At 37.9% G+C, this 25,626-nt stretch overlaps 1 protein-coding gene across 2 annotated transcripts; it reads left to right on the top strand.

Annotated features, from left to right (window-relative positions):
* Positions 1–3,318: 3,318 nt before the first annotated feature.
* TRMT1L (tRNA methyltransferase 1L) lies at positions 3,319–20,795 on the top strand. 2 transcript variants are annotated; one of them, XM_085299688.1, is made up of 15 exons: positions 3,319–3,459; positions 4,684–4,746; positions 6,924–7,037; positions 8,071–8,135; positions 8,680–8,809; positions 10,654–10,777; positions 12,036–12,115; positions 13,258–13,504; positions 14,468–14,680; positions 16,037–16,227; positions 17,754–17,832; positions 18,203–18,369; positions 18,999–19,058; positions 19,414–19,540; positions 19,648–20,795. In XM_085299688.1, the coding sequence occupies exons 1-15, from the start codon at positions 3,351–3,353 to the stop codon at positions 19,958–19,960; spliced, it is 2,082 nt and encodes a 693-aa protein (XP_085155814.1). In that variant the 5' UTR covers positions 3,319–3,350; the 3' UTR covers positions 19,961–20,795. The 2 variants fall into 2 exon arrangements, with proteins under 2 accessions (XP_085155814.1, XP_085155813.1); XM_085299687.1 differs by having other exon boundaries at positions 4,684–4,794.
* The last annotated feature ends 4,831 nt before the right edge of the window (positions 20,796–25,626 follow it).

Genomic DNA, 25,626 nt, shown 5'->3' with positions numbered 1-25,626 from the left:
GGCGCTGGGGGGGAGGCGGGCGCGGCCGCCGGGCTACCTTTGGCGTCCGCCCTGCGCCGCCGGCGCTTCCTCGGCGACGCTGCGCGGGCCCCCGCGGCCGGGAGGTGCCGAGGGCGGCCGCCGCCCCCTCCCCCCGCGCCTCGCCTCGCCATGCGGCCCGGCCCGCGTTAGGCTCCAGCTGCCCTGCAGGAGGGAAAGGGGCCTCTGATCCGAACTGAAGCCCCGACGCCTGGGATCTGCTTCGCGCCGTCTCCTTCCCCCCCGCCTTTTACGCTGCGAAACCCCTACGAGGGGCGGCCAGCTCTCCGTTTTACCGGCGGGGCGCGAAAGGCGGCCGGCGTGGGCCGGTAGCGCTCCACGTGCGAGGCGGCCGCGGCGTCGCTGGGGTCGGGGCTGCGCCTCTGCGCCGCTCCTTCCCCTCCCTCGGGCTTCACGGGCGCGGGATTCCGAACCGCCTTGGCCAGAACCTGTGTCGTGTCCCAAGCTTTGCTACAAAGTGCTGCTTTTCCGTGCTTCCCTTTGAAGCTATTTTTGTGATCTTTTAATCGTTTCGAGTGCAGTCTAAAAGACCGTTCTGCAAGCCAGGGCCTGTCGTTCGCGGTCGGGGGGAGGTGTTATACAGTCTCTCTCCYGCGCATCCGTGGTGTTTTCCGTCTGTATTTAAGAGCAACAGCTTTGGTGCCCTTCCCAAATGTCCAACAGAGCCAGCCATGGCATTGATGCTAGTCATTCGCTATTGTAGTCTTACAGTTGAAATTAACTTAACTTTTAACTAAAAAAAAAAAAAAAAAAAAAAAGCCTGTTTTTGACTCTCAGGCATTATTTTATTATGTTTGCACAAAATCAATAATTCATGGTGGGAATGGTGCAGTCCTGCTTCAGTATTAAAATGACACTGTGCTTTTCTTAACTATTCAGTGCAAGCTTTTATTTTTCTTAGGCAGATATTTATATAAACTACATATGTGTGTGTATATGTAAAATATATATACACGCATATTTGTACAAATTTTTATATAGAAACGCTATATATATATATATGTGTGTATATATATATCCATACATTCACATACAGACTCCTTTTTAGCCATTTTAACCTGTATATTTATTGTCAGGGCTCAGTCAGCTATCTTGGCTTCAAGTCGCTGCATTTTTTACAATATTACTAGTTTTCACAGAGCACACCTAGTCCTATTCATCCTTGTTCTTCTTATATATTTGTTACCAAAAACCCCTTTCTTTCTTTATTTCTTTTTCTCTTTTTATTAATAAACAATGTAAGAAACTATCACCAGGTATCTTGTAACTATGAGTTGAGAAGCAGGCAAGGAGAAAAAGTCTGTCTCAGGTGAATTTTTGACTAGAAATAGATGTATGAGGAATATATCAATACTTTTACGAATAGCATGCTGGTCTTGATATATTTTAAGTTAGAATAATTTCACTTTATGCTTCTTTGGTCTTTTTATATAAAAAATTTCTTAGATCTCTATCTACAGATTGCCCTTCCATGCCCTTGTCATTGTATTTCTTTTAAACGGTATTTGTATCAAACTGCAATGTCTAAAAAAAAATGAAGAAAAACCAAAACCYAGGAGAATGTAAGAACTGCTGTAAGATCCATTCCTTATCCTGTCTTCAGTGGTGGCCAAAAGTAAACAGCTAGGGAAGATTATAATGACATATRTTAATACATCCTTCAGAAATATCTTTAGACACAAAACAATTTGTAGCTCATGTTTTTCTTGAGTTGAAGGCATTTTTGTATGTAAAAGCCCTTAGTAGATTTCTCTTTTCTGTAAAATTGTCATTTTAGCTCTGTAGCCTTCCAGCATCCACAGCAGCATGTGACAGAGAAGTCTGTAGCTTATCAGCAGGTTGTGTAGAGAACTTTGTTTTGAGTGTGTGTTAGGCTTTTTTTRTTGGAGTAGAAAGTGAATGTTTGATCTTGGTGCACTCTGTGCCACTCATAATTGTATATGTGTCTGTCCTGTCGAGGCTGAAAAGTCTTAGCCTATTCCATTGCTTCTCCGGCAGAAGCTGTTCCATAACTATTCCATAACTTTCAACTGCTTGTGGGGAGAGGGACTTGACCCCTAGTAAGGATTTTTCTGTGGCTTCCATAAAACTGTGTTATAAAACCTGAAGGTTGTATTATCCATTTATATGTGAAATAAGGATTTTTTTCTTCCCCAAGGCCACTGCTTTACTTCAGTTCTTTGATTTTATTGCCCAATCACTCAGCCTCTGAGAGTCCATTTGAAATTCTTCAGTAAGCGCTTGTCTTTAGTACTCCAAATAATTAATTAACAAGTGCTGTCCCCCTCTTTACTTGCTTCCTTCTCCAGCTTGTTCAGCTTTTTCATAACCAGTTTGAAACTTYTGTTTTTACACGCTGTTAGGCACTAGTACATTGTTAAATGTATTTACACTTCCGACTTGCCTGCTTTCTGTTGCTGGTGCTGYATTTTGCCAGAAGATAACATACAAATATTGTTCTGTTAACGCTAACAGATCTGATAATACAGATGGATGAGTAGTTCCTTCTGTCCAGGATAGAATGATAGAATCAGTAAGGTGGGAATGAACCTCTGGAGATCATTTAGTCCAACCCCCCTGCTCAAGCATGTTTGACAGGGGGCTCTACAGCATGTTAGACAGGGTTGCAGCCAAGCAAGCCTTGAAAATCTCCAGAGAAGGAGACTCCACAACCTCTCTGGGCAACCTGGTCCAGTGCTCCGTCACTCTCACAGGGAAGAAATTCCCCCTCACAGTCAGGCGGAACTTCCTGTGCTTCAATTTCTGCCCATTGCCTCTTGTCCTGTCACACGGGACAACTGAAAAGAGTTTGTCCTTTTCCCCTTGACACCCTCCCTTCAGATACTTATACACATTGATAAGATCCCCCCTCAGTCTTCTCTTCCCCAGGCTGAAGAGGCCCAGCTCTCACAGCCGTTCCTCACAGGGCAGGTGCTCCAGCCCCCTGATCATCTTTGTAGCCCTGCACTGGACTCTCTCCAGTAGCTCCATGTCTCYCTTGGACTGGGGAGCCCACAACTGGATGCAGTACTCAAGATGAAGCCTCACCAGGGCTGAGAATAGCCCTGAGGATAGCATTATTTCGCAGTGGTTTGCAAGAATGAGTAATAATTGGTTTGAAATTATTCCTTGAAATTGATTAAACAATGTTTTTCCTACAAAATTGTTGCAACCCATGTTACTTCTTAGAAGCACCAAATTATTGGAAGCAAATGAACATAGTTGTATAATTCAGATAGTGTATCAACAAAACTTTTTTTTTTTTTTTTTAAGATGGCATAGTTATCTCTGGGGGAGGCAGCAAACTGGACATGGAAGTTACTGAGTCAGAAGCAGAAACCAAAGAAAAAGGAGCTGAAGAGGAATCCGTAAGAGAATCTGACAGTAACGTTTTGGATGTATCATCTGATTCTCCAAGAGGTTTGTTAATAAACTATAAGAATCTTTATGTTACATTCTTGGGGAAAGGAGAAGAAAAGAGGAAARTAGTGGGGAAGAGTAGTGGTGAAGGGAATGTGTGAAATCTCATTTTCAGCACATCTAATTCCACAGATAGTTTTTTTTTCCTGCGAGTCTGAAAAAACTATTTTCCTTAGATGTTAGAAATTTGAGGGTTGGACTAGATGACCTCCAGAGGTCCGTTCCAACCTTACCAATTCTATGAAATACGTCTTTCCAATGAAATGCCAGTTTCTCCTTGCTAACATCCCAGAAATCACTTTGGAACTTGCCCCAAATACAGCGACATAAAAGAAAATATGTTGGATGAGGCATGATATGTATCAAGTCCTAAAGTTAAAAGTACTACTATGAATCTTTCAATGTAGATAAGTACTTGTGAGCAGAGAAAGTCTGTTATAATGAGTGCAGAAATTAGGAGTGAGGAATTCCTTTTAACACTAGATTTAAAACTTGCTTCTGTATCTTGAACACATTGATCAATTGATATCTTAGTTTAACATAAAAAAATAGGAAGACTAAAGAAAATGTTAAGGTTTAATACCACTACAGAATACTGGTATTGCTATAAATTAGGATGTTCTGTGTGCCAAAACCAACAAGAGATTTGTTGGATAAGCTAGTTCTCTTGTTTTCTAGCAAATTCTACACTGTTTTCACAGACTTATAAGTTGAAAAATTGGGAGCTAATTTTGAGGTTATTAAACACCTTGCCAAGAAAAAGCTAGAAGAATTGAATGCGTCCTGGCAATACATTGAATAATTGGTACTTCTAATTGGTTTGGTTCTAGCTGTTATTTTAGTTTTACAAAATAGTTCATAGAATGCTTTTATACTGCTTTGTTTATAATCTACATTAAATAAGAATGCCATGCCRTAAAATCAGGAGTAAATGGTATGCAAGTTGCTCTTTCCAGCTTGTTTTTTCAAGTGAAAATTTTTCCATTCTGAAAAATTGGATGTGTATCAGAATTAAAAAGCAAGTACAAATATCTGGATCATACTAAGGAACCATTTTTGGGATTAACTTTGTAAGTTACTCATTTTAACAGATTCATATTGGAAGTTAAAGGACACAAACTGGTATGAGTATTAGATTTGAAATGATTGATAGAAAAATAGCAGTAAAGTAAAAATACATTTTTAATTGAGTATGTTTAACTTGTAAATATCTCTGACTTTCAGAGAGACATATTTCAATTCAAAGACAGCTTGCCGATCTAGAGAAACTAGCTGATCTGAACGAAGGTGAGTTTACCTTAGGAGTATCCCAGAACAGAGATCTTCACGTTACAGGTATTACATTCTTTCTTGTTTTTTATTTTTAAAATACTTTTTTTTTTTCATTTCTGAAGCTAGTTAGGGATTTCATAAAGAATAGCTTTATGATTTCATTCTCTCATTTTTCAAATGTTGTACTTTACTCAGTGGAGTCAAGGCCTTAATGATTCCTCCTCTTTTCCCTCTGCATTACAGCTTTTCTAATGTGGCAGTGTGCATGGATCAGCAAAATGTTGGTTCTAGCTGTATGTCAACAGTTTAATCTTATTTTACTTCAGTGTCACGATAACAGGGAAGCTAATTGTTATCTTTACTGAGAGTTACATGCAATTTTTTTCTAATCTCAGTTTGAACAAAGATATCCTCTGTTTTGGATGTTTTATTTTCCTTTTTGTCTGTATTCATTGTTTCTGACAGATAGTGAAATATTGTTGTAAGAGTGCAAATCACTTTCTTTGCAACTCAGTTTCTCTCTGATGATAYGTATGTATGTATTGTTGATAAAAGCATGTAGTTTAACACATCTCACGACTGAAACTAGCTTTAATTCTCAAATCAAGAAAAATACAAGCACCAGGATGCACAGCTGCTACATCAAACAGCTCTTGTGCCTTAATCATCTTCTGGAGTGGCTACTGATGGGAATAGTAGCCTACCTCTGTTTGTTTAATTTTACGACTAACAAATACACCAAGAATAAAACTTAAACAGAGGGTTATATGTTACATGTTAAATGATGAGATAGGTCATAAGTACCTCTTAGGTGTGTTGGGGGGATTGTTTTGGTTTTTGAGGTTTTTCTGGTGGTGTTTGATCAGCTTCGTCTGATCTTGAACCGAGTCACATGTGAAGCTATTGTAGTGAGAAGAAGCTCATTCAGTTCAGTTATTCTCAACTTTTTTTGTTTAGTTGGGTTTTTTTTGTCCTTCTGTCATGGATGTTACATACTTCTGTGTTTTCTGTTCTTGGACTGACTTGTATTACCATCATCTTGTTTATCTGATACTCAGTAAATCATATGGCAATAATAGTCTGATCAAAATTAGAGAACACTGATGAGTTACTGATGATTTGGTTAGCTGTAGGCTGCATCTCTGCTCGCTTCAGTGGCAAGAGACTCTGCATTGACAAGTAGTAATCACAAAGGTCATAACAGAGTCAGGAAACCTTACTCTTGTGCAAGTCTAACGTGATTATAATATAAATGATCATAAATAATTTTGTCTGTCACCTTGGATACATTGAAATAGAGTTGAAAGCTTTACATTTGCATCATATTACTGTTATGAATCTGGAAATAAAATACTGTTTTTATTATATTGGAGGCTGCCCATGTTATGTGGCATGTTTCAGTATTCATCCTGTACGATTCAAACATGTAAGTCTTTCTGCTCGGTTGTACCCAAGAGATTGTCTGGCATCCGGTATTAGACCCAGCAGCAGATGTATGCCTGCTCTAGTATGTGATTCCTGAGCACAGCTGTACAACATGTGTCTCCTGATGGCTAGATTTTATTTAGGATAATACTTAACATGCTTCAGGTGTCTCTGATGCAAAAAAAAAGTGTTTTTTTTTTGTTTTTTTTTTACCCCTGAGGTAACATTTCCACAAAGAAAAAAAAGTTCTTTTTAGCATTTTAACAGAGAATAACAAAGCATCTTCCCTCCCCCACAGTTTAAAAAGATACTAGGTGCTTGTTTTAGCTGAGAGCTTGTTCCAACATTCAGGAGGAAGAAAAACACTTTTTTTAATATCTTCAATTTTTGTTGTTTTTCTGAAACATTGTAATTCTCTAAGACTTTTTCAATAATGTTCTGTTCTGCAGTACTCTTCAGGAGTTGTATTTCCATCACGTGACTCTAGTTAAGAAGTTAAAAAAACAACCCTAACATTTGTAGAAGTTGATTATTTTTAAAGTAATACTTTTTTGTTCATTCCATGGACCAGAAAGCACAGATAATCCCATTTATTTCAACTTCTGAATACCTGTAATAAAATGTAGCCTGGGGAGTTCCTTCCCCCCCCCCGCCAAAATAGTTTTATGTGTAGTTAGTAACAAATATTCATAGCAGCAGGTATTTCTCTTAACGTGTCTGCTTGCTGCATCTTGTATGTTTCTCATATTTTTTGTTTACGTTTTCAGCTGAGAAGAGGCCCTGTCCATTATGTCCTGAGGAGAAATTCAAAGCTTGCTATAACCATAAACTCCATCGTCACCTCCAGAATTTACACTGGAAAATTTCGGTTGAATTTGAAGGTAAAGGCAATCATATTTGAATAGTAAGTACAGTGTGAAATTGTGGAATGTAGGGCATTGTTCTGTGTTTCGTCTTTAAAATTTCTCTTGACGTAAGTGTGAGTTTCATGTGTCTTGATACCAGCTCTGAACTAGAATCGAATTTTGGCAAAATGAATTTTGGTTTGGGATGTAAAGTATAAATGTAAAATCAATCTGTATTTTTCGGAATGCCAAAATAGTTCCAGTTGAACATTTTCTCATTTAAAAAAAAAAATCTTAGCATGCTGTGAAAATGATTATAAAATCAGAAATATGTATAGAATGAAAATTAATACAAATTCTACTTTGTAGAATTTAATTAATTAATAAATTCAGTGTTTTCTCTATTTTTTTTTTCTGGGGAGAATTACTTCCAGTGTTTGTTTAATAGTGGTATTCAGTAGGCATGTCTTTTATATAACCAAATACTATAATTGATTTATAAGATGCATTTAAAAACTTTGCATTAAAATAAAGAAGAGAATGAGCAGTATATGTTTTAAACAAACTGGATACCTGGATTTATAGGAAATAAAATGATTAATGAGAAGATGGGCAATATTGAAGTTAAATTCTAGCAGATGATTTTTTAATTATGGATTTGCATGTATTAATAGGTGTGGGGTTTGGAGTGGGGATCTCCCCCTCTCCTGCTACTTTCAACTGTGTGGGGGGGAAAAAAAGCTTAGAGGAGTCTTCAGGTATTACRTAAATGTTTGAAGTACTAGCTGTTGTTCAGTATGCTTCATTTTAGTGCTGAATTGCCTGTAAGTGATTTTTGAGTAGTTCAAAAATTCCTAATCTGTACTTAGCTGATACATTCATCCTCATTGCACAGAGAAATTTTATCAGAACGTTGGTAATGTTTCCTGTCTTGTGGCAACACTTGAAAGGCCTTCGTGGACCTTGCTATAAAAGCAATAAAAGAAAACCCTAAATCAAAGACTTTGTGGTAAAAGACATACGCTCTTTAGTTACTGTGCTGTGATGTGACAACTAGTTTGTTTTCCAGGGTACAGAATGTGCATCTGTCACTTACCTTGTCGTCTGGTAAAGCCAAACCTCGTTGGAGACCAGGTAAAAATGCTGAATCACAGAAATATTTGTTACTCCACACCATAGGGGGGAACAGGTGATTTGGGGAGACTGCTACTTCAGTCTCAAAACGTGTCTTGTCATCCAGTGTGGGATACCAAAAGCTTGTTGGTCCAAACTACTAGTTTTTGATGTAAGCCTTTGATGGGTAGTTGAATATAGTTGCATATCTGTTTCCTGTCGCTATCTGTATAGATCATGTAAACCAGGATCAGTATGGAGTAAACAGCAATGTTGTGTGGAAGAAAAGGAGACTGGGAAACAATGGTTCTCAGTTCCTTCCCTGCATGTTGAATATGTGGAGTATTGGCAGACAGCTGAATCGGTAGTGGTTACAGAGAATCAGTGGCAAGATAGCTACACTATGCTGATTCTGTATATATAAATAGATGAGTGTTTACAGTCTCTGTGGCAGTAGATTCAGAAATTTATATGTGCACAGACAGATGACTTCTTAAAACCTGTCTATATTAATGTATAGTTCTACTTCAATATAGTCTAAAACTGCACTTGCTTTATTTTACAGACATTTTCAAAGATGGGGGCCCATTACCATTGTATTATCTGTTCAGCAACTATCACACGAAGAACTGACATGGTAGGGCATATTAATCGTCATGTAAACAAAGGAGAAACTGCATCAAGATTTATTACAAGTAGGTTCTTCTCTAAAACACTGAATATTTTCATACTATATAGTGCATGGGATGACTATGGTATATGCATGAGAAACATGAGATGTTTAGATTTACTAATGAGAAATCTGCCCATAGCTTTTCAGATTTTTTTTATGAAGGACTGTTGTGATTTACTCTCTGTATTGACCAGTTACCTTGTTATTACTGATAAGTAATACTCTTTCACAGTTAACTTAATTTTGAAAATGTAACCCGTCTTTCCAAAAGAATGGAGGGCATGGTGTCCATAAAACAAGACCTGTATAGAGTATTTYGTGCCTCTATATATTTGGCTTTGTCTGTCCTTAAATAAGTCTTGAGTAAATCTCTATACAGTACGCAAATCCTTTGCTCTCTTACTCTGTTTTCTGGTTGTCAAATAAAAAGCATGTTACTGATTAGCTGTTATGTAAGAGTTAAGGTTTTTTGCTTAAAGCATGAACTGGTCACTGTCAGAAAATAATCAGACCTTTTTGTCTCTGCCTCTGTAGAGATGTACAGGTTTATTGTTCTAGGTATATTGTAGTAAAGATGAGACTGGGAGTTCAGAGTTATGCTTCATTCTTAAATCTGTTGCCAGTCTGCAGCAGTTTAGGAGTAATAGCCTCGTGTCTGTAGATCATGTCTAGGAAGCAACAGTTGTGTATGTTTTCACACCTTTTAATTTAAATATTGGAGATTGAAAGTACAGTGTGTGTTGTGAAGTAATCTGATCTGCAACTTCCCCTTCTGAGCTGTTAGTAGAGGCTGGCTCATTTGTCACTTCTTATATAAAGCACTTGCATGGGGTTATCTCCTTCTAGAGAAGAGGGGAAATTCACAGATCACGTGTTTAATACTTCGGAGGCACTTGAGCAAAACTTGGCATATAAACATGGAACAAATGTTAGAGCTGTGCACTGAGATAGTGATAAGCTGTCTGCCTATTTGAAAGCAGCGCAGAGAAGGCCAGCAGTGCAGTGAGAGCTAGCTAATTGAGAGCTAACCAAAACTTCCTGGTCATTCTTGCGTAAATTTTGCTAGTGTTAGACTGAGCATAAATTGCCTGGAGGAATGACAGCATGTGTTCACAGCCGTCAAATCAAGAAAGTTTGATTTGCTACAGAGTATTTTACACAAAGTGCTTAAATTGTCACTATGCTTGTGCCATCTGTATACATTACATGAAGCCATTTGATAACTTACGGATATTGGATCAAGGTTTTTGAGATGTTTACAGTTCATTGAATTATGTTCAGGCCTGTGTTAGTAGATTTTAATTAATTAGCAAGGTATTGTGTTTAAACAGGCAAAACAAATGTTTGTCTTCATTTAGATTCTGTCATATGTTGTATATAATTAAGAATCAGAGTGTTCTTTCAGTACCCGTCATCTAGAAGAACAATACTTTGTGCCAGAGACAGAATACAGAGTTCCTTTTTGTTAGAAATGGTTTCTCAAATGCTGGAGTGACCTGAGCCTCCCTGGGATTTTTTTTTGGTTTATCTAAAGGTGTTTGGGGTAAGCCTCAGGTACTTCTTTTTCTAAATCTGGCTGGATAAGAGAGTCCAGCTGAGAAACAAATTTGATGCTTTAAGGAAGAAAAATGTGGTAGAACTTGATCCCTATACATTACTTTTATGAACAGAAGATAATTTGTTGCCTTCTTTTTTTTCACGTATTAATTAATTGGTTCATGCATGCTGGTTGGATTACTACATAATGCCTGTGGAACCAGAACTCTTGTTATGTGCGAGCAAATTTAGCACACTTGGCAAATGAAATCAAAAATTAATTTCAATTCTCACTAGATGGTTTCTTCCCCTGCAATTAATTTCTTTTAGCTCCGGCTCCCAAGTCTTCTCAAGAAATGCTGAAAGAATCAGACACAGATGTGCAAGTGCTTCCCAACTACTCTACACCTCAGAAAACTGATTCTTACTTCAATCCTAAAATGAAACTCAACAGGTAAGAGAACAGGGAGTGGGAGGATGCACCAGAGGGGCTGTGAGATTGTAATGAAAAACACTCGTACATTTTGAAAAATTACCCCATAAACCTCTTGTTCTTAGAGCCAGAGGAATATTATTTGAATAATAAAACAAGATGACTGACGTAAGAGAGTTCCATTTGGATGGACTTTTAATTTGTCTGCTTAGATAATTTCTGTTAATTTGGAAAATTTTCTCATCTGAAAACTGTCTTCCTAATGAATAATATTTAAAACCAAGAACGTTATGTGGGAAATATTCTTGTGTCTGAAGAAATTAAGTATTTTTATGTAATAGGGTAGTTTTTGCAGAAGAACAGGGTTTGAAAAGAGGAGCACACTTGGAGTCTCGCTTCATTGTGTGTTCTTCAGAGGCTTTTCTGTGAACCTCCACAGAGTTTTATAGCTGGACACTACATCCTCTCCTTTGGCTATAACACATCTATATTACACGGTTTTCATATCCTAGAAATTTTTTTATACAGGCCTTTTTCTCTTAGGGGTCAGATTCTCTCAGGTTGGTTCTCATGTTTGCATTGAAAAAGGTGAAGGAAGAAACACTGTCCTTTTTTAGGAGAGTCCTAAATCGTTGCATAAACTGCAATTGAAAAGTACGAGCATTGACACCAAAGTACAGGATGAGGCTTCAGTCCATGCTGACCTTTCATGTTGTCAATGGCTTTGCTGTTAATATTTGAGCTCCCAGATTCAAAGCTAGCTCAGGTAGGTCTGTGAAAGCTAAGATGTGCCTCTGAGAAATGACATTCCAGCCATTGTTATGGTTCTATCTACAAGAGCAAGGTCTGTTCCTTGAAACAATGGACTTCAATTGCTCTGTCATTTCGGAGATTCTTTTCTGGACAGAACCATTAATAGGGTAATATGAGATTGTGCTGAGAAAAGAAGAAAAATACTATTTACTTTGGAGTGCTAATCAGTTCTTCCAGTATTTGAGTAACTGAGAAGTTGATTCAAGATCTTACCTTCTAAAATATTCTACTCTGAGTGTGATGGTGTATGAAACACTGGTCATATCCATAAAGGAGCTTAAAAGTAAACTTAACTGTTTGAATGAAACTACAAGGGTAGTTGAGGGTTTTGATTTACAATTCTTATGTTTAACAGATTTTTAACTAAGTGCTCAGGTAATATATTCAAGAGAAGCATAAAGTGATAAAAAAAAAAAGAAAAAAATATATTCTCAACTTATTTATGACCTCTTCTTTTGTTTTCTAGGCAATTGATATTCTGTGCATTAGCTGTTCTATCTGAGGAACGGAAACCAATAGAATGTTTGGATGCATTTGGTGCCACTGGTAAACACACAAGTTCTTTAATCTTTAGCTAATATCCAATAATATGAGATAGCAAAAATCAGTAGCAGCAGGCATTGCATATTCAAAAATAAAGTGACGTACAAAATTATTTTCTTCCTTAGACAGGCAGTCGTTAGCTTTTACCAACAACAACGACAAAAAAGCCTTGAAGAGTCTGGAATTTGGCTGTTTAAAAAGACCATAAATAATTAAAAAAATCAAAGTCATCTTAAAGACAGACTTCAACGTCTTTGATGTAAAGACTTTCACTTTAATGCCTGTGAAATGCCACGTGCCACAAAACTTGCATACAAGGTCCAGATCTCTTGTGACTTCATGGATGTGGAATTTTGCTGTGCAAGCAACCTCTGGTGGTAAAATGCTGGTGAATCGAGGGTTTCTTTTACAGAAACAGCTCTAATCAGTTACAGAAATTCTGAGTATGAATTAAATGTAAAGTACTTCTGTCTGTGTCTAATAATTGTCTAGAGCAAAAGTCTGAAGAAATGTGAACTGTTGGCTTTATTGGCAACCAGTTATTCTAAACCTAAGATCRTAGTTGAGATACAGCAGTCACTGCTCAGCATTTTGTGTAAAAATTCTTGATAATGTGTTTACTGTGGTTCTCAATCAGGCCAGATTTTCGCAGCTGCAGCCTATTTTGGCATCTCATGCTACTTCTATGATGTAGTCACAGACTTGACTACAGGAGTCATCAGTAAACATTTAGAGGCAGCCTAAAATTCTTCACAGTATTTATTTTTATGTTTGAGGTTTTACTATGGTCTGTCGCAGGAGTTGTCCGCTACACTGGAGCGTTAAAGCAAGCCAAAAGGCTTTCCTGCAAAATGCGTCTAGCTTGCTTCAAAAATTACAGGTCTTTTCTCTATATATCCCCAACTCTAGTTTAAGAAGGTGGCAGATAGGCTACTGTCTATTCTGTTACAGACTTCCTTTTGACTCCATGCTGACACAGAGGTTTGCCAGTACAATTCTTGCAGGAGCAAGACAAATTTGCATCACGCTTCTGTATTATAAGCGTTCAGAAGAATTATTTTTTTTTTCCTTGGTGAGGTTAGTGGACCAGAAACCAACACCATATTCTGTCATGGAGTTACAATTCTAATTGTGTCTTTCCTTAGGTATAATGGGATTACAATGGGCAAAGCATCTCAGAAGTTCTGTGAAGGTTACTATTAATGATTGTAATGAAAATTCTGTGACAATGATTCAGGAAAATTGCCATTTAAACAAAATGAAAGTGATAATGGACACTAAGGAAGACAACACTGATGAAGCTATAGAAGATGGAGAAGAGAATATTGGCACCATAGAGGTGACAAAAATGGATGCTAATGTTATAATGCATTTGAGATCATTTGATTTTATGTAAGTGTTGAGCATTGCTGTTGAAGTAGTTTTGTGTTTTTTCTTTTTGTGTTTTTTGATAATGACTGAATACCCTAATGATTATTTGGGAAAGACAGAATGAAAGAAGTGGCCTACAATCACTTATTTGTTTTATATGTAAGAGTATTGTGCCAGAATGGTGTGAAAACTGAACATTAATGTAAATATTTTAGAAATAATCAGTGGGAGAATATTTAGTCTTTTTGACATCCTGAATGGAACATAAATGGGTGTGAAAAATTTTAAGCCAAACTATTTTTCGTGTAATTCATTGCCTGTTTGATTAAAGTGTCAAGTTTATAATTTTTTTTCTTACAACTTTTAATCAGTTTAAAATTCATACCTGTGCATGTATATGTGTAGGACTTCATTTTTATTGGATCATTTATTTTAATCCATTTTGCAGCATATTCATTTACAGATGAGGTAGCCTACTACCTTAAAGTTGGATTTATAAATGCGTACGTTCAAACCTATACAGACATTAAAATAAATGATTGGATTTCTTGCATTGGCTAACATCCTGATCTAAGCAAATCAAACAGCAGGCATTCAGGCTGAAAATCATGCTGATCTGTACATTAACTAGAATGCCTACATTTGGAAATATTTTTGTTCTTAAAAGTTTCTCAGTTCTCACCTTTTGCAGATAAAGGTAAGTATCAGGCCAATATTCTTTTAACAATGAACAGGGTCAAAGCAAAGAAATACTTTGCTGGCTTTGTGTTGATGTGCGTTTTCCAGTATGATGCTATGTTGACTCTTTCAACTTGACACTTTATCCTCCAGTATTCTGAAGTCATCCATGAGAGATGTAATTTTTCTTAATCTGTTTTAAATATTGGCATAGATAACAATTTTAAAATAGTGGCATCTTCAGATTAAAAACTAAATTGTTGGGCATCTTTAGATATAGTGTGCGACTTTTGTTTTGTTTTTTAGACATTTGGACCCATTTGGAACTTCTGTGAATTATCTGGATTCTGCCTTTAGTAATGTAAGAAATCTTGGAATAGTGTCGTTGACATCCACAGACATCAGTTCTCTGTATGCAAAGGCCCAAAATGTTGCCCTGCGTCATTATGGATGTAACATCGTCAGAACAGAGTACTACAAGGAACTGGCAGCCAGAATAGTAATTGCTGCCGTGGCAAGGTACTGTTTTAACAACTCAGCTCAAATTCTGGTAGAAGATTAGTAGTAGTACAAAACTTAGACTGCTGCTGTAGGTTGTGCATGTTCAGGTTCCAAAATTCCTTAGTTCTAAAAGCCAGACTTCTCAACACAATCTTCATGCTTTGTTTTATGCATGTTGTTGTAGGACAATATAAACTTTAAGATAAGCAAGGTGAAAATGCATAGATAAAATGTGTGATGTCTTGTTTTGGGGCTGACATGTGTTACTGTTTTGGAAGTAGTATACAAAGTAATATCCATACTGGCATGTCTGAAAATTCTCTTACTCCTCTGTCACTTTATGGTCATTATAGTGCTGATGAACTTTGTGAAAGTTGGTGAAATTGCTTGAGAGGCTTCTAACTGGGCATTACAGTTAGACTTGCTTTAATAGAAAATAATATTCACTTCAGATACTTAAGGTTTAAATGTTAAATGTAACTGTGCTAAGTAATTTTACAGCTGATGTTTTATAGTTAAAAAAAAATTACCTTTTAAGTTCAACATAGTGTCTGCAGTATTAGCTTGTGAAATTAGTCTTTTGCATATAGGTATTTTCAGTTCGGTAATAACTGAAGACTGAAAAATTTGGTTCTGAGGAAAAAAGATAGAGGCAAGAGGATGGGACAGCTATTGGGGAAAGATGGGGAAAGTATTGAGTGCACAGAGGTTTTCAGCATACCAGGATGAAAATACTGACCTGAGATGTTTAGATTTTTCTTCACTATCTCTTTGCGTATGTTAGATTGTTTCCTGCAGAATATTTTGAAATATGGATATGCTGTCTCTAATTTAACATAACTTTTCTGTGAAACTGTATCATGACCTGAGATGATATTGCCGAATTTCTCTTTAGCTGTTTTAAGTGAAATTTTAATTGCCTGTTAGGTTACATGTTCCAACTCTGTTAAAGAATTCTTCCCTGTCAATGCTTACCTATTCAGGAACTGCTCACATATTCCTGTAGTCCTCATTGATGATTTAATATTGTGTGTGTCCGTCAAAATTTCTACTWAATTTCCGTGCGGCTTGTTTATATTTTTGTTATAATGTTCTGGCAATAGGTAGGTATCTAGTTAGGAAGATGATGCAGAGGATGGAATAATATTCCTAGACATGATAAAATGTAAAAATACGGCTTTCTTAACCTTATAGGAAGAAAACAAAACAAGGTATTTAGGAAACAATATCTGTTCCTGATCACTTTTTCAAATCTTCAGTATCTCTTTCTAGAAAAGTGGATGATCTCAAGAATTTTTCAGCAGGTTCAAGTATTTGTGGAAATGTTAGTCTGCAGAATTCAGTAGAAATTTCTTTTCTTTCTTTCTTTCATAGAGCTGCAGCTCGTTGTAACAAAGGCATTGAAGTTTTACTTGCAGTAGCTCTAGAACATTTTGTTCTAGTCGTGGTCAGAGTTTTGAGGGGACCATCTCCTGCAGATGATTCAGCAAAGAAAATTAAGTATCTCATCCATTGCCAGTGGTGTGAAGAGAGAATTTTTCAGAGAGAGAGTAATATGTTAGAAGGTAAATTGATTTTCTTTTGCACTTTATAGAAGGTCTGATTCCTATACATCTGTTTTTATGGTTGTTTAGGCCTTGTTTACCTCTGCTTACTAAAGCAGTACTTCATTTAGTGCAAGAGTAATTGTATGTATGAAGTGGCGCAGGTATTTCTAATATAACAATATCCATTAAAGGTAACGGATTGGATTAGTTGTCCAGGCGCATTCCACTATAAATGTATGTTCTTGTCTGGGAACAAATTCTGAACTCCCCCTAGAGGTGGCTGCTGAAGCTGCCTTGATGCCCGATGTGCCCTTGGATTCCCCCTTTCCATAAAGGGCTGAAGAATGGTGCAATCTTGATTATCATTCTTTTCCTCCCTACAGTGGTGGCTTGATAGACTTACATGTCATATTGTTATTCTAGAGATCTTTTCTTAGGTGTTTACTGTGTTCTGTTTTGTAAATTCCTGCAAGTGCTGCAATGCATGTTTTCTTAAATCAGATTTATAACTTATGCCATGTACGTGAGAACTGTTGAGCTCCCTTTTCTGCTTGGTACCAGCAACTTCAGATTTTCATAGTATTCACTTTTTTAATATATCTGTGTACTTTTATTCCTGACTTCCTTGTGGAAATTAAACTGTATACGTTCACTCCATTGGGTTAAGTCATTTTTACCAATTCRGAAGAATAAACAAGAACCAAGAGATTTTATTAAATTTTTGTGGAGAACAGTTTATATTCACTGTGAGTTCTTCTGCCTCTCAGTTAATTTCAGCTACTTTATAATGTAGTATACCTTAAACAGTATGCTCTTCCCCTCAAATTAATCAAGGCAGCTTCTAGGTTAAAAGCTGACTCTGCATGATTGTGTCTATACATTAGTTAGCTTAATTTTTGTCTCCTGTCTCTACTACGAGGTAACTGCTAGCCAGATGGTAGTATGAATGCATATGAAAGGAAGAAAGTCACGTGCAAGAACATGTAATGAACTTACTAAAAAGAGTCAGTCTTGTATTTTAATAACAGAAATTAGTAACAGATCAGAGCAGTGTTATGATTAATTAGTAAATGAATTGTTTACTTCATGTCTTACATATACACGAGGGAGCTGACTTAGGGCTTAGGAAATTCAGAGCTGGGCTGTATTTTGTGTATGTAACTGACTGATGCTTTCTGGATTTTCTTTTTTATTGATATCTATTGTTGTACTGGAGATRCACTTACATAATTATAGAAGGCTGATAATCTCCTTGTTACTTGAAGTCTACCAAGATACATAAAAACTGGTGTGGCTAGCTGCATTTTTTTTGTTTGTTTGTTTAATGTTGATTTAACAGTGATAGGAGATTTTCATCGCTCACTGAATTGTCATAAGCACTGTTTGACAGAGTTGTGTGGGGTCACATTTTTGATGTCACTTTCCCTTTTAAATACCTCCATATAAAGTGAGCTGCTATTTCATATCTGTATCATCTCTGTTTAATGAAGTAAGCATTATGGACTGTATTTCAAAATAACTTAAATTCTGTTTTTCTGTTGCAGAAAACCCTTACCAGCAGCTACCTTGTGACTGTTACGGCAGTATGCCTGGGAAGACAGCAGTAGTTCTCGGGCCTCTATGGTATGTGCACAACACAATAGAGAACCATAGGTTAATTCAGGGCAGAAGGGACTGCTGGAGATCATCTAGTCAATCATATAATAAAAACGCAGGTCTGCTGAATATTTTAACTCTACGAAGTGTATATCTAGCAACTGGGAGGAATTAGGGAATTCTAGTGAAYACCCTCCTAAATTCATACTACTGCTGGACACAAAGCAATTGTATGTCATTAAGGTACAAGCACAATCGTGTTGATGCAACGCTTGTGCGCCATATAATCTGATTGCCAGTCCACTTGTGTGAGAGATTTTTTTTAAGTAACCTTTTGCTTTAATTATTATATTTAATCAAAAGTAGTGAATTTTCACTGTTCTCTTATATTTCGTAGGTCAGGATCTCTTTTTAACACTGGATTTCTCAGACGGATGCTATTTGAGGCTGTTCAGTATGGTTTAGAGGAAACTCAGCCACTTTTGAAGACAATAGTTTGTGAAGCAGAGTGCACAACTTTAAAGCAGTTTTCTGTCCACAGTTCTATTGATGAGAACAAACAAGGTAGGACAAATGGCAAACTTWACTGTTCACAAAAAAAAATAACTGTGGTGTCTTAGAGATTTGCTTCTCCTTGCTGACTCAGTGCCAGCAACAGCAATGTATACTTAAAGACAAGAAAATCATTATTGCTTTGTATGCAGTACAGGAATTGTCACATCCCATCAGATGACCCTGAATGCTGTAAATATAGTGGGGTCTGCGAGATGCAGAATGCTGGATTTAAACATCTTTAATCAGTATGGCAGGTCTTTCAATAAAAAAAATGCAGACATGCTGACTGCCATTAAAATCCCACAGAGTCACTGAAGGAACTAGAAATAGAAAGTGTCYGTTAGTTCTGCAGGGCGTCCTGATCCTGACCGGAAAGTCCTTGCTGTTAGGAAAAGAGATCTCCAGCTATCATGCTGTGTGTTCTCTGAGGAGTGGCTCTAGTAAATTGAAATAGATTAAAATCAAAACATATTTTGAGTAGATTAAAACTAGTGAGTTAGTAAGTAAAAGTTACCCATGCCTTTGACTGTACTTCTTTAGATCTGGAATGTGGAGTTAGTTCTTCCTGTTTAAATAGGGTATTTTGTCATTTTACTATCCTACGGTAAACTTAATTTTTACTTTTCATTGTATTTTAGAAGAGTGTGGTGTATACATCAAAACACCAGATACTTCAGCAGAATCCTACTTGGTACATGGTAAGCAGATCGGTTTTGGTGCAACCCTAGCACTTTCATGTTAAATTCTTCCTTAGTGTTCACTCTGTGTTGTGTGTGTGTGTATACATATACATGTACATATATATAGACACACTTAATATTTGTACTCAAGAGTTACTTTCTTACTGAGTGAAGGCAACACAGTAATACTTCATGCAGTGTACTTAAGTTCAGTTGTTACTACTGAAAATGGTGTGTTAATTAAATTCAGGCCAGATTTTAACTCTACAAAATTAAACTTAGGAAAACAGATAGAAAGGTATAGTTGCAATGTGGCTATTTTTGTATTTGGTGTTCCGAGCTTACTGGTTTCACCATGTTCTTTGTGGTCTAGGAAAAAGAAAAAGTAATGAAGTGATTCGAAATACAGCAAAACGACAAAAATGTGAGAACAGTGCTGAGCATCCTGCTTTTTACTACAATATCCATAGGCACAGTATTAAAGGAATGAACATGCCAAAGTAAGGTTTTTCGTTTAAGAAAGTGTTACATTACTGTGGTGATTTCTATATAACTTGCATCGAATCAGCCTTATTTGCAGTAACACCCTTTTAAATGGCTTTTGCAGGTTAAATAAGTTCCTAAGCTATCTCTCTGAAGCTGGATACAGAGTAAGTAGAACCCATTTTGATCCTATGGGAGTTCGCACAAATGCACCYCTGGCACAATTTAAGACTATCCTTGTGAAGTACAGCACTCCCACGTACACCGGGGGGCAGGCAGAAGGCCCTGTCCATCGAACCGAAGATCCCCAGGTAGGAGACCATGTTCAAGCTGCTGTAGATGGCAAAGCAGGAGATGGTGAGATTCTGGAAGATAGTAAATCTGGAGTTACTGCCACATTCGCAAAAGACTGTCCCGCTCCTTGTGCGGCTGACTAATGAAAATCACTGTTTTGAAATCATGATTTTAAAGACTTAAAGCTATACCTATTCAAGTAAGCTAGTACTACTTACAGAACTGGGTTTTGAAAATCTGAGTTGTCAGCTACTATAATTTGTGGAGACATTTTAGAATTGCATAGCAGAACTTGCCACTGCAGTGTGTGTGGCCAAGGTACCATTAGCATGGGAAAGTCTCTGGACAGTTTCTTGCTTTTATGTTCACATCCACTTTTACACTGTGGCACTGTGACTACCCTCAAATCTTTGTAAAGTCTTATTCAAATTGCTAGCACAGAATCCGGAATAGTGGATGGGGCCAAAAGTCTTAAGCATTTCTGAATATAAGCTTAATATAAAATGGACTATCATTCCTAAAACTTGACTGGCTAGAACTTGAAGAGAGTTTCTGTTCAGATGATAAAATGCAGCATGAATGTAAGCAAGCTAGAAAGTGCTAGAGAGGTACACTCGAACTGCAGATAGTACACTTAATTTGGCAATCAATTTTGGTTTTACAGTTCTGTGTAGAAGCAAGCGAGAAGGGAAAGGAATTAAGTTACAAAACTGTTACTTAAATTTCAGTTCTTAACCAAGTGATTTATGTTTAGTCACTCTAGGTAGCTGTTAGTTCAGAGATGGAATCTGGTTGTTTACTGGCGAAAGGATACGGTGACGAGATACCACAAGCTTAAGGTCTAGGTGAAATTTTGCAATTAATTTGTCGATCTTTGTTTTTAAAAGAAATCTCTTCTGTGAATGAGCAAAGATACTGTGTGTTGGTAGTCACTTCTGGTTTCCTTAAATAAACATGTGGCAGTATCCAGCCAAATAAGCTCGACTTTGTCCTTTTTTAAATCCCCCTCCCCCCCCGGGTTTTGTTCGGGTACTTGCGTATTTCAGTTGAAGCTGGAACCATCACAAATTGAAACAATCCAAGTGATAGTCACAGATACTCAAARGTTTGCTATTCAGCCTGACACAGAGCTGTTATTTCTCTGAGAAGAATGTGAGGTGTTCTTTATTTTCTCATCTCTGAAGCTTCACAACAGGACTATTACTGCTTTTCTCTTATTCAAAACTGAATCCTAAATGGGAACAGTAGTGTGGCAGCTTGCATTGGTCTAACTTGAAGTGATAACAAATGGTGGAAATCTTGAAATACAATACTGATTGTGTAAAACTTCTTTGTAAGTTCCTATCAGGCTAAAATTAAGTTACTGCCTTTTAAACCATCTTAAATTCACGATTGCTTTTGTAATGAGTTATTTTTCATTCTGTCCTCTTAAAAAAAAAAAAAAAAAAAAAAAAAGGAGACCACTAAAAGAGATTGCTCCAGTAGTGATGCAGCAAAAAAAAAAAGACTAAATTCCTGACAAAAATTACACAAAACATGATGGGGGGAGGGAATAACATGTTAAGATGGTCCCCAATTGTTCTGAATTAAAAGATATTTATTTAAGTGGAGAGGACATTTAGAAGACTCCACTTACAACTAATAAAACTGCTCCCTTGAGCTGCATTAACATAAATAGGATAGAATCAGCCATAAAACCAGTTAACTAACTGGAGCAAAAGGGAGAGCTATAATTACAATAAAGTAGGCTAAAAAGCAAATTTAACTGAAGCCTTTTATGGGAGTTATTTGTGATTATGTTAATGGCTCCTCTGAAGYTATTAGGCATCATCTCTAAGTCAGAGCTAGTAACTGTTCCTGTGTATCCCTAARTGTACACAAGGTGTTGCAGAGTTGCAGAGAAAGGCTTCAGGCTTGTCCCTGAGGTCAGGTTTTTCTGTACTGCCAGGTTTTTTCCTTTGTCAAAAGGACAGTCAAAGCAGCTCTGAAGTGGGACACAGTTTCACATGTTTCACTGAGAAGCAAAAGAGGAGTTTGAGCCTGGGCATCTTGGAATTCTCTTTCTGTTGAGTATTTGTCTTGGGAGACCTGCCAAGGTATTTGTTGATCAGCAAGGGTCAATCCTGCAAATAATTAGTTAATAAAACACTAATATTCATTAAAGGCTGTCATTTGGCAGCTTCTCCTTTGTATTTTTTGATTCTGTTAGAATGTATGAATTGCATGTTGTCCTGTTTTATGGTGTAGAAATAGGGTTTGGGGAATAGTTACCTCCGCTAGAGTACATCTCAAAAAAGTCACTTCTGTAGCACAGCAGCACAGAGCCTTCTAGTCACAACAGCATGACTCAAAGCTGTTCTGATAAACTTGGGAAAGGAGCTGCACTGAAATCCATATTGCCATTATAGTAAGTACCTATATCATGGTGATCATTTAGGTGTTGGTTGTAAACTTGCAGCTGATACTCTTGAAATTCCTCTGTTGCATGTTGCATCACTAGGCTTGAGATGTCATTTAGAATAGTACTTTGCCTGTCACACCAGTGACAGGGGACTTCAATATGCAGGAAATCCTTTACTGCAAATGGCTTGAGCTCAACACACTTCAGAACATAAGTATTTCAGTTTTAAAAGTGTTTCTGCTCATTCTCAAACCTCGGTTACAAGTTGAGACTCTGATCTGCTGATAGTCATGATAGAGGCTCTTCAACCATGCTGAGAAAATAATCTTTAGTTAGAAGGATTTTAGAAATAGATGCAAACTGATTGTTTTTGCCTTTTCCACTAGGAACCCAAATTCTGAATGGTTTTTTAAAAAAAAAAAAAAAAAAAAAAAAAAAGGAAAAATTAGGTTCCATTGGTCCTTACCTTTGTGAAGGTATCCAGGAGGCTTCTTGGTGGAATTTACTAATCAAARCCATTTTCTGTCTCAAGCAGACAGTAGTTAATAGCAGAAAGTAATTGGGAAAATATACAGGAGTCAACTTTTAGCTGATAAAAAAAATCAAATCTCATTCAAAATTAATTCTGGAGTGATAAGCTGAGTTTTAACGTTTCATCTGTTTCAGTCCAACAGATTGTAGCAAATGAGGAGGCCTGGTACAGAATGCACAGATCAGCTGCAGGTGCACAGAGAGAGGAGCAGAGCTATGTGAAGCAGAACTGGAAGGTCCACTGTGATAACTGGACACTGAGTAACACCTGCTACCATTTAGTTCTGTATAGAAAAACCTTTCTCTGTGTTTAGTCTAGCATATATTCAACAGTGTGATCCTTACTGAATTTCTTCTTTACCCACTTGCAGGTGTTTGAGATACGGGGATTCTTCCAGTTCTATTGAATATGCCATAATAGAACACACAACTAGCGAGAGTTCTGCATCTCTGAACTAAAACTTCCCTTTTAGAGGAAGATCTATGTGGAGAAGGATGTACAGGAGTAAGATAGGACTTTTTTCCTTAGAAGWTTGAAACTGCTTGCTTACAAGAACCATTAAGGTACCGATTTCAGTGATACATTATCAGCTGATCAGCATTGTGCAAGACAAGCAGCAGAGGATGATGGTAAATAAAGTTTTAGGACTCAGACCTTTAAGTCCTTGCCAACTTACATTACTCATTTAAGGCAGTGCTTCTAAATCCTCAAAGTAGTTATTTCAGCCTAYACTAAGAAACAAACTTCTAGAAAAAAGCAAGATTGTGGTTCCCTGGAGAAAAAGCTGGGGAGGGGAGGGAAGAACCTGATTTGCTTCAGCTGGAGTATTTAAGCAAGGTTAATCTACAAGAAATAATGCAAAATGTCTGCTGAAGAAGCCTTTCCCCACGCGTGAGGAATCCTCAGCTCCAGCTAAGCAGGCCTAATGGAGTCAGCAGCCCAGACTGCGCTTGCTTTAAGCTTTCATCCCAAAACAAGTAAGTGCTCACAAGTGCTGGGAGAGTATAGGGTTCTAGGRGGTGGAGGGAAGTATCTGCAGGCATTTCCAAGGAATGCCTCTGGGAGAACAAGGATGTACAAAGCTCTTAAAGCACCCTCTCTCAGCAGGAGTTTCATKTTTTTTCCTGACAAACCGTACTCACCTTTGACATGACTGGGTCAGGGGAGAGAACGGGCAATCATTTCTCTACAGTGGAGGAAGCCAGCGGCRCGCGGGCTGCCAGCACGGTGGGAGCGTGGCCTGTGGAGGAAAGGCTGGAGGTGCGCTGCRCGACCGCCGGCGCCTGAGCCCGGTTAGCGCTTCCGCGCTGTGAGCGCGGCACCCTGCCCAGCTGCAAGGCCTCCTCTTGGTCGCGTTCCCTAGGCCAGCGTGCAGTCGACGTGGAGCAGGGAGAGGGTCGCTTGGAGGCTGAGACTTTGGGGCAACTTTAAATGCATTAATGCTGTTACAAGAAGGCTCGGAATGCTCTTCAGCGGTCTGAGTACAGGCAGAAAGGGACCTCCCCCTTCCTTCCGCAGCTGCAGGGGTGAGAAACTGCTCTTGTAGTGTGCATAACCATCGAACCTTTAATCTTTTAACTAACACAAAAGGTGGGATTTGAATTTTACAACTGCACTTACAATTAGAGATGAGGTAATGAAAATGAACAGAACTTTGCTAGTTCATAAACGTGTCTCAATCCAACTCATTCGCTACAGTTACCCCTCACTCACGTTTTTGAGTCTATTGAAGCTGTTTAATACGCAGTTAAAAACACAACTGAAGTTGCTGTTTTTAAACCTACTTTGAGTGCAGTGAAAAATCCTCCTTCGCGTTTCTGGGATTACAGGATCGAATGTAGAACAGCAGCTCCTGCGCCAGGGCATGGCGATCCCTGGAAGAGCCGTGCCTCTGCTCGCCGCGCGCAGGCCTTCTTCCCTTCGAAGCGCTGCAGCGTCTACTCACCCTCCCCTCTGGAGGGGCCRCGAACAGGGTGGCCCTGAACGCTCCACCTGTGAAGAAATTTCTGAATGCTGTCTTTGACGAGTGCCAAGGGGAAGCACGACGAGAATTTCCAGTAGTTTGTTCGTAACATTTTTGCTTTTATTGTCCGTTTGAGAGTCTGTGCGACTTCAGTTGGATACTAAGAGCTGTTAGACTTACCCGTAGCTAACACACACAGTGTACTTCAAAAATAACATGGTTTAAAAAAGGACAGAATAGTAATTTTGAAAATAAAATAGTTCATAGCACTAAAGAGTCACAGTGCAATCAATGGTTTAATCAAACAACTACGTTTTTATATAATATTTAAAGAACATAAATATTCAGTAAATTCACTACAACATGAAAATAAAAGCTTCACATTCTCCCACGCTTTATAAAGAAGTGGGGACAAAGTGACAGACAGTTCCTAGCCAGACTGCTCAGCTTCACAAATACCTCTCTTGCTTAAGGGATCGGACGTTACCTTAGCTATCACAATGGGAACGTATGCTGCAACTAATCTAGAAGTTCCCCCATAAATTTTAAAGCATTGATAATCACAACACTCCCTCCCACCCCCCACACCCCAGATTATATTTAGTGGACATGCACTAATAGTCTATACAATGCAACATTTCACCAGAAAATAATGAATAAAGTAATTAAAAAACTACTCCCCCCTCCCCTTTGTTTTGGGGCCTGAAAACTTCAGTTTCATGGCACAACTACAAAACCCAAGTGTTCCCAGTAGGAGAAAACAGTTAAGTTCTTCAGAGGAGCCTGTGTAGTTTTTCTATAGGGATAAAAATCGACCGGGGGACAGCAGTCAAAATGGACACATGTTCACAAGTGCTGGACTGGAAAGACAGAAGCGGTGGAAGGGCAGGCGCCTTCCCGAGAAGATCCCCAG

The sequence above is a fragment of the Rhea americana genome, unplaced genomic scaffold (assembly GCF_003343005.1).
Source record: "Rhea americana isolate MKP2758 unplaced genomic scaffold, rheAme1 scaffold_151, whole genome shotgun sequence".
Classification (NCBI taxonomy): domain Eukaryota; kingdom Metazoa; phylum Chordata; class Aves; order Rheiformes; family Rheidae; genus Rhea; species Rhea americana.
This window is presented reverse-complemented; position numbering and strand designations above follow the sequence as displayed.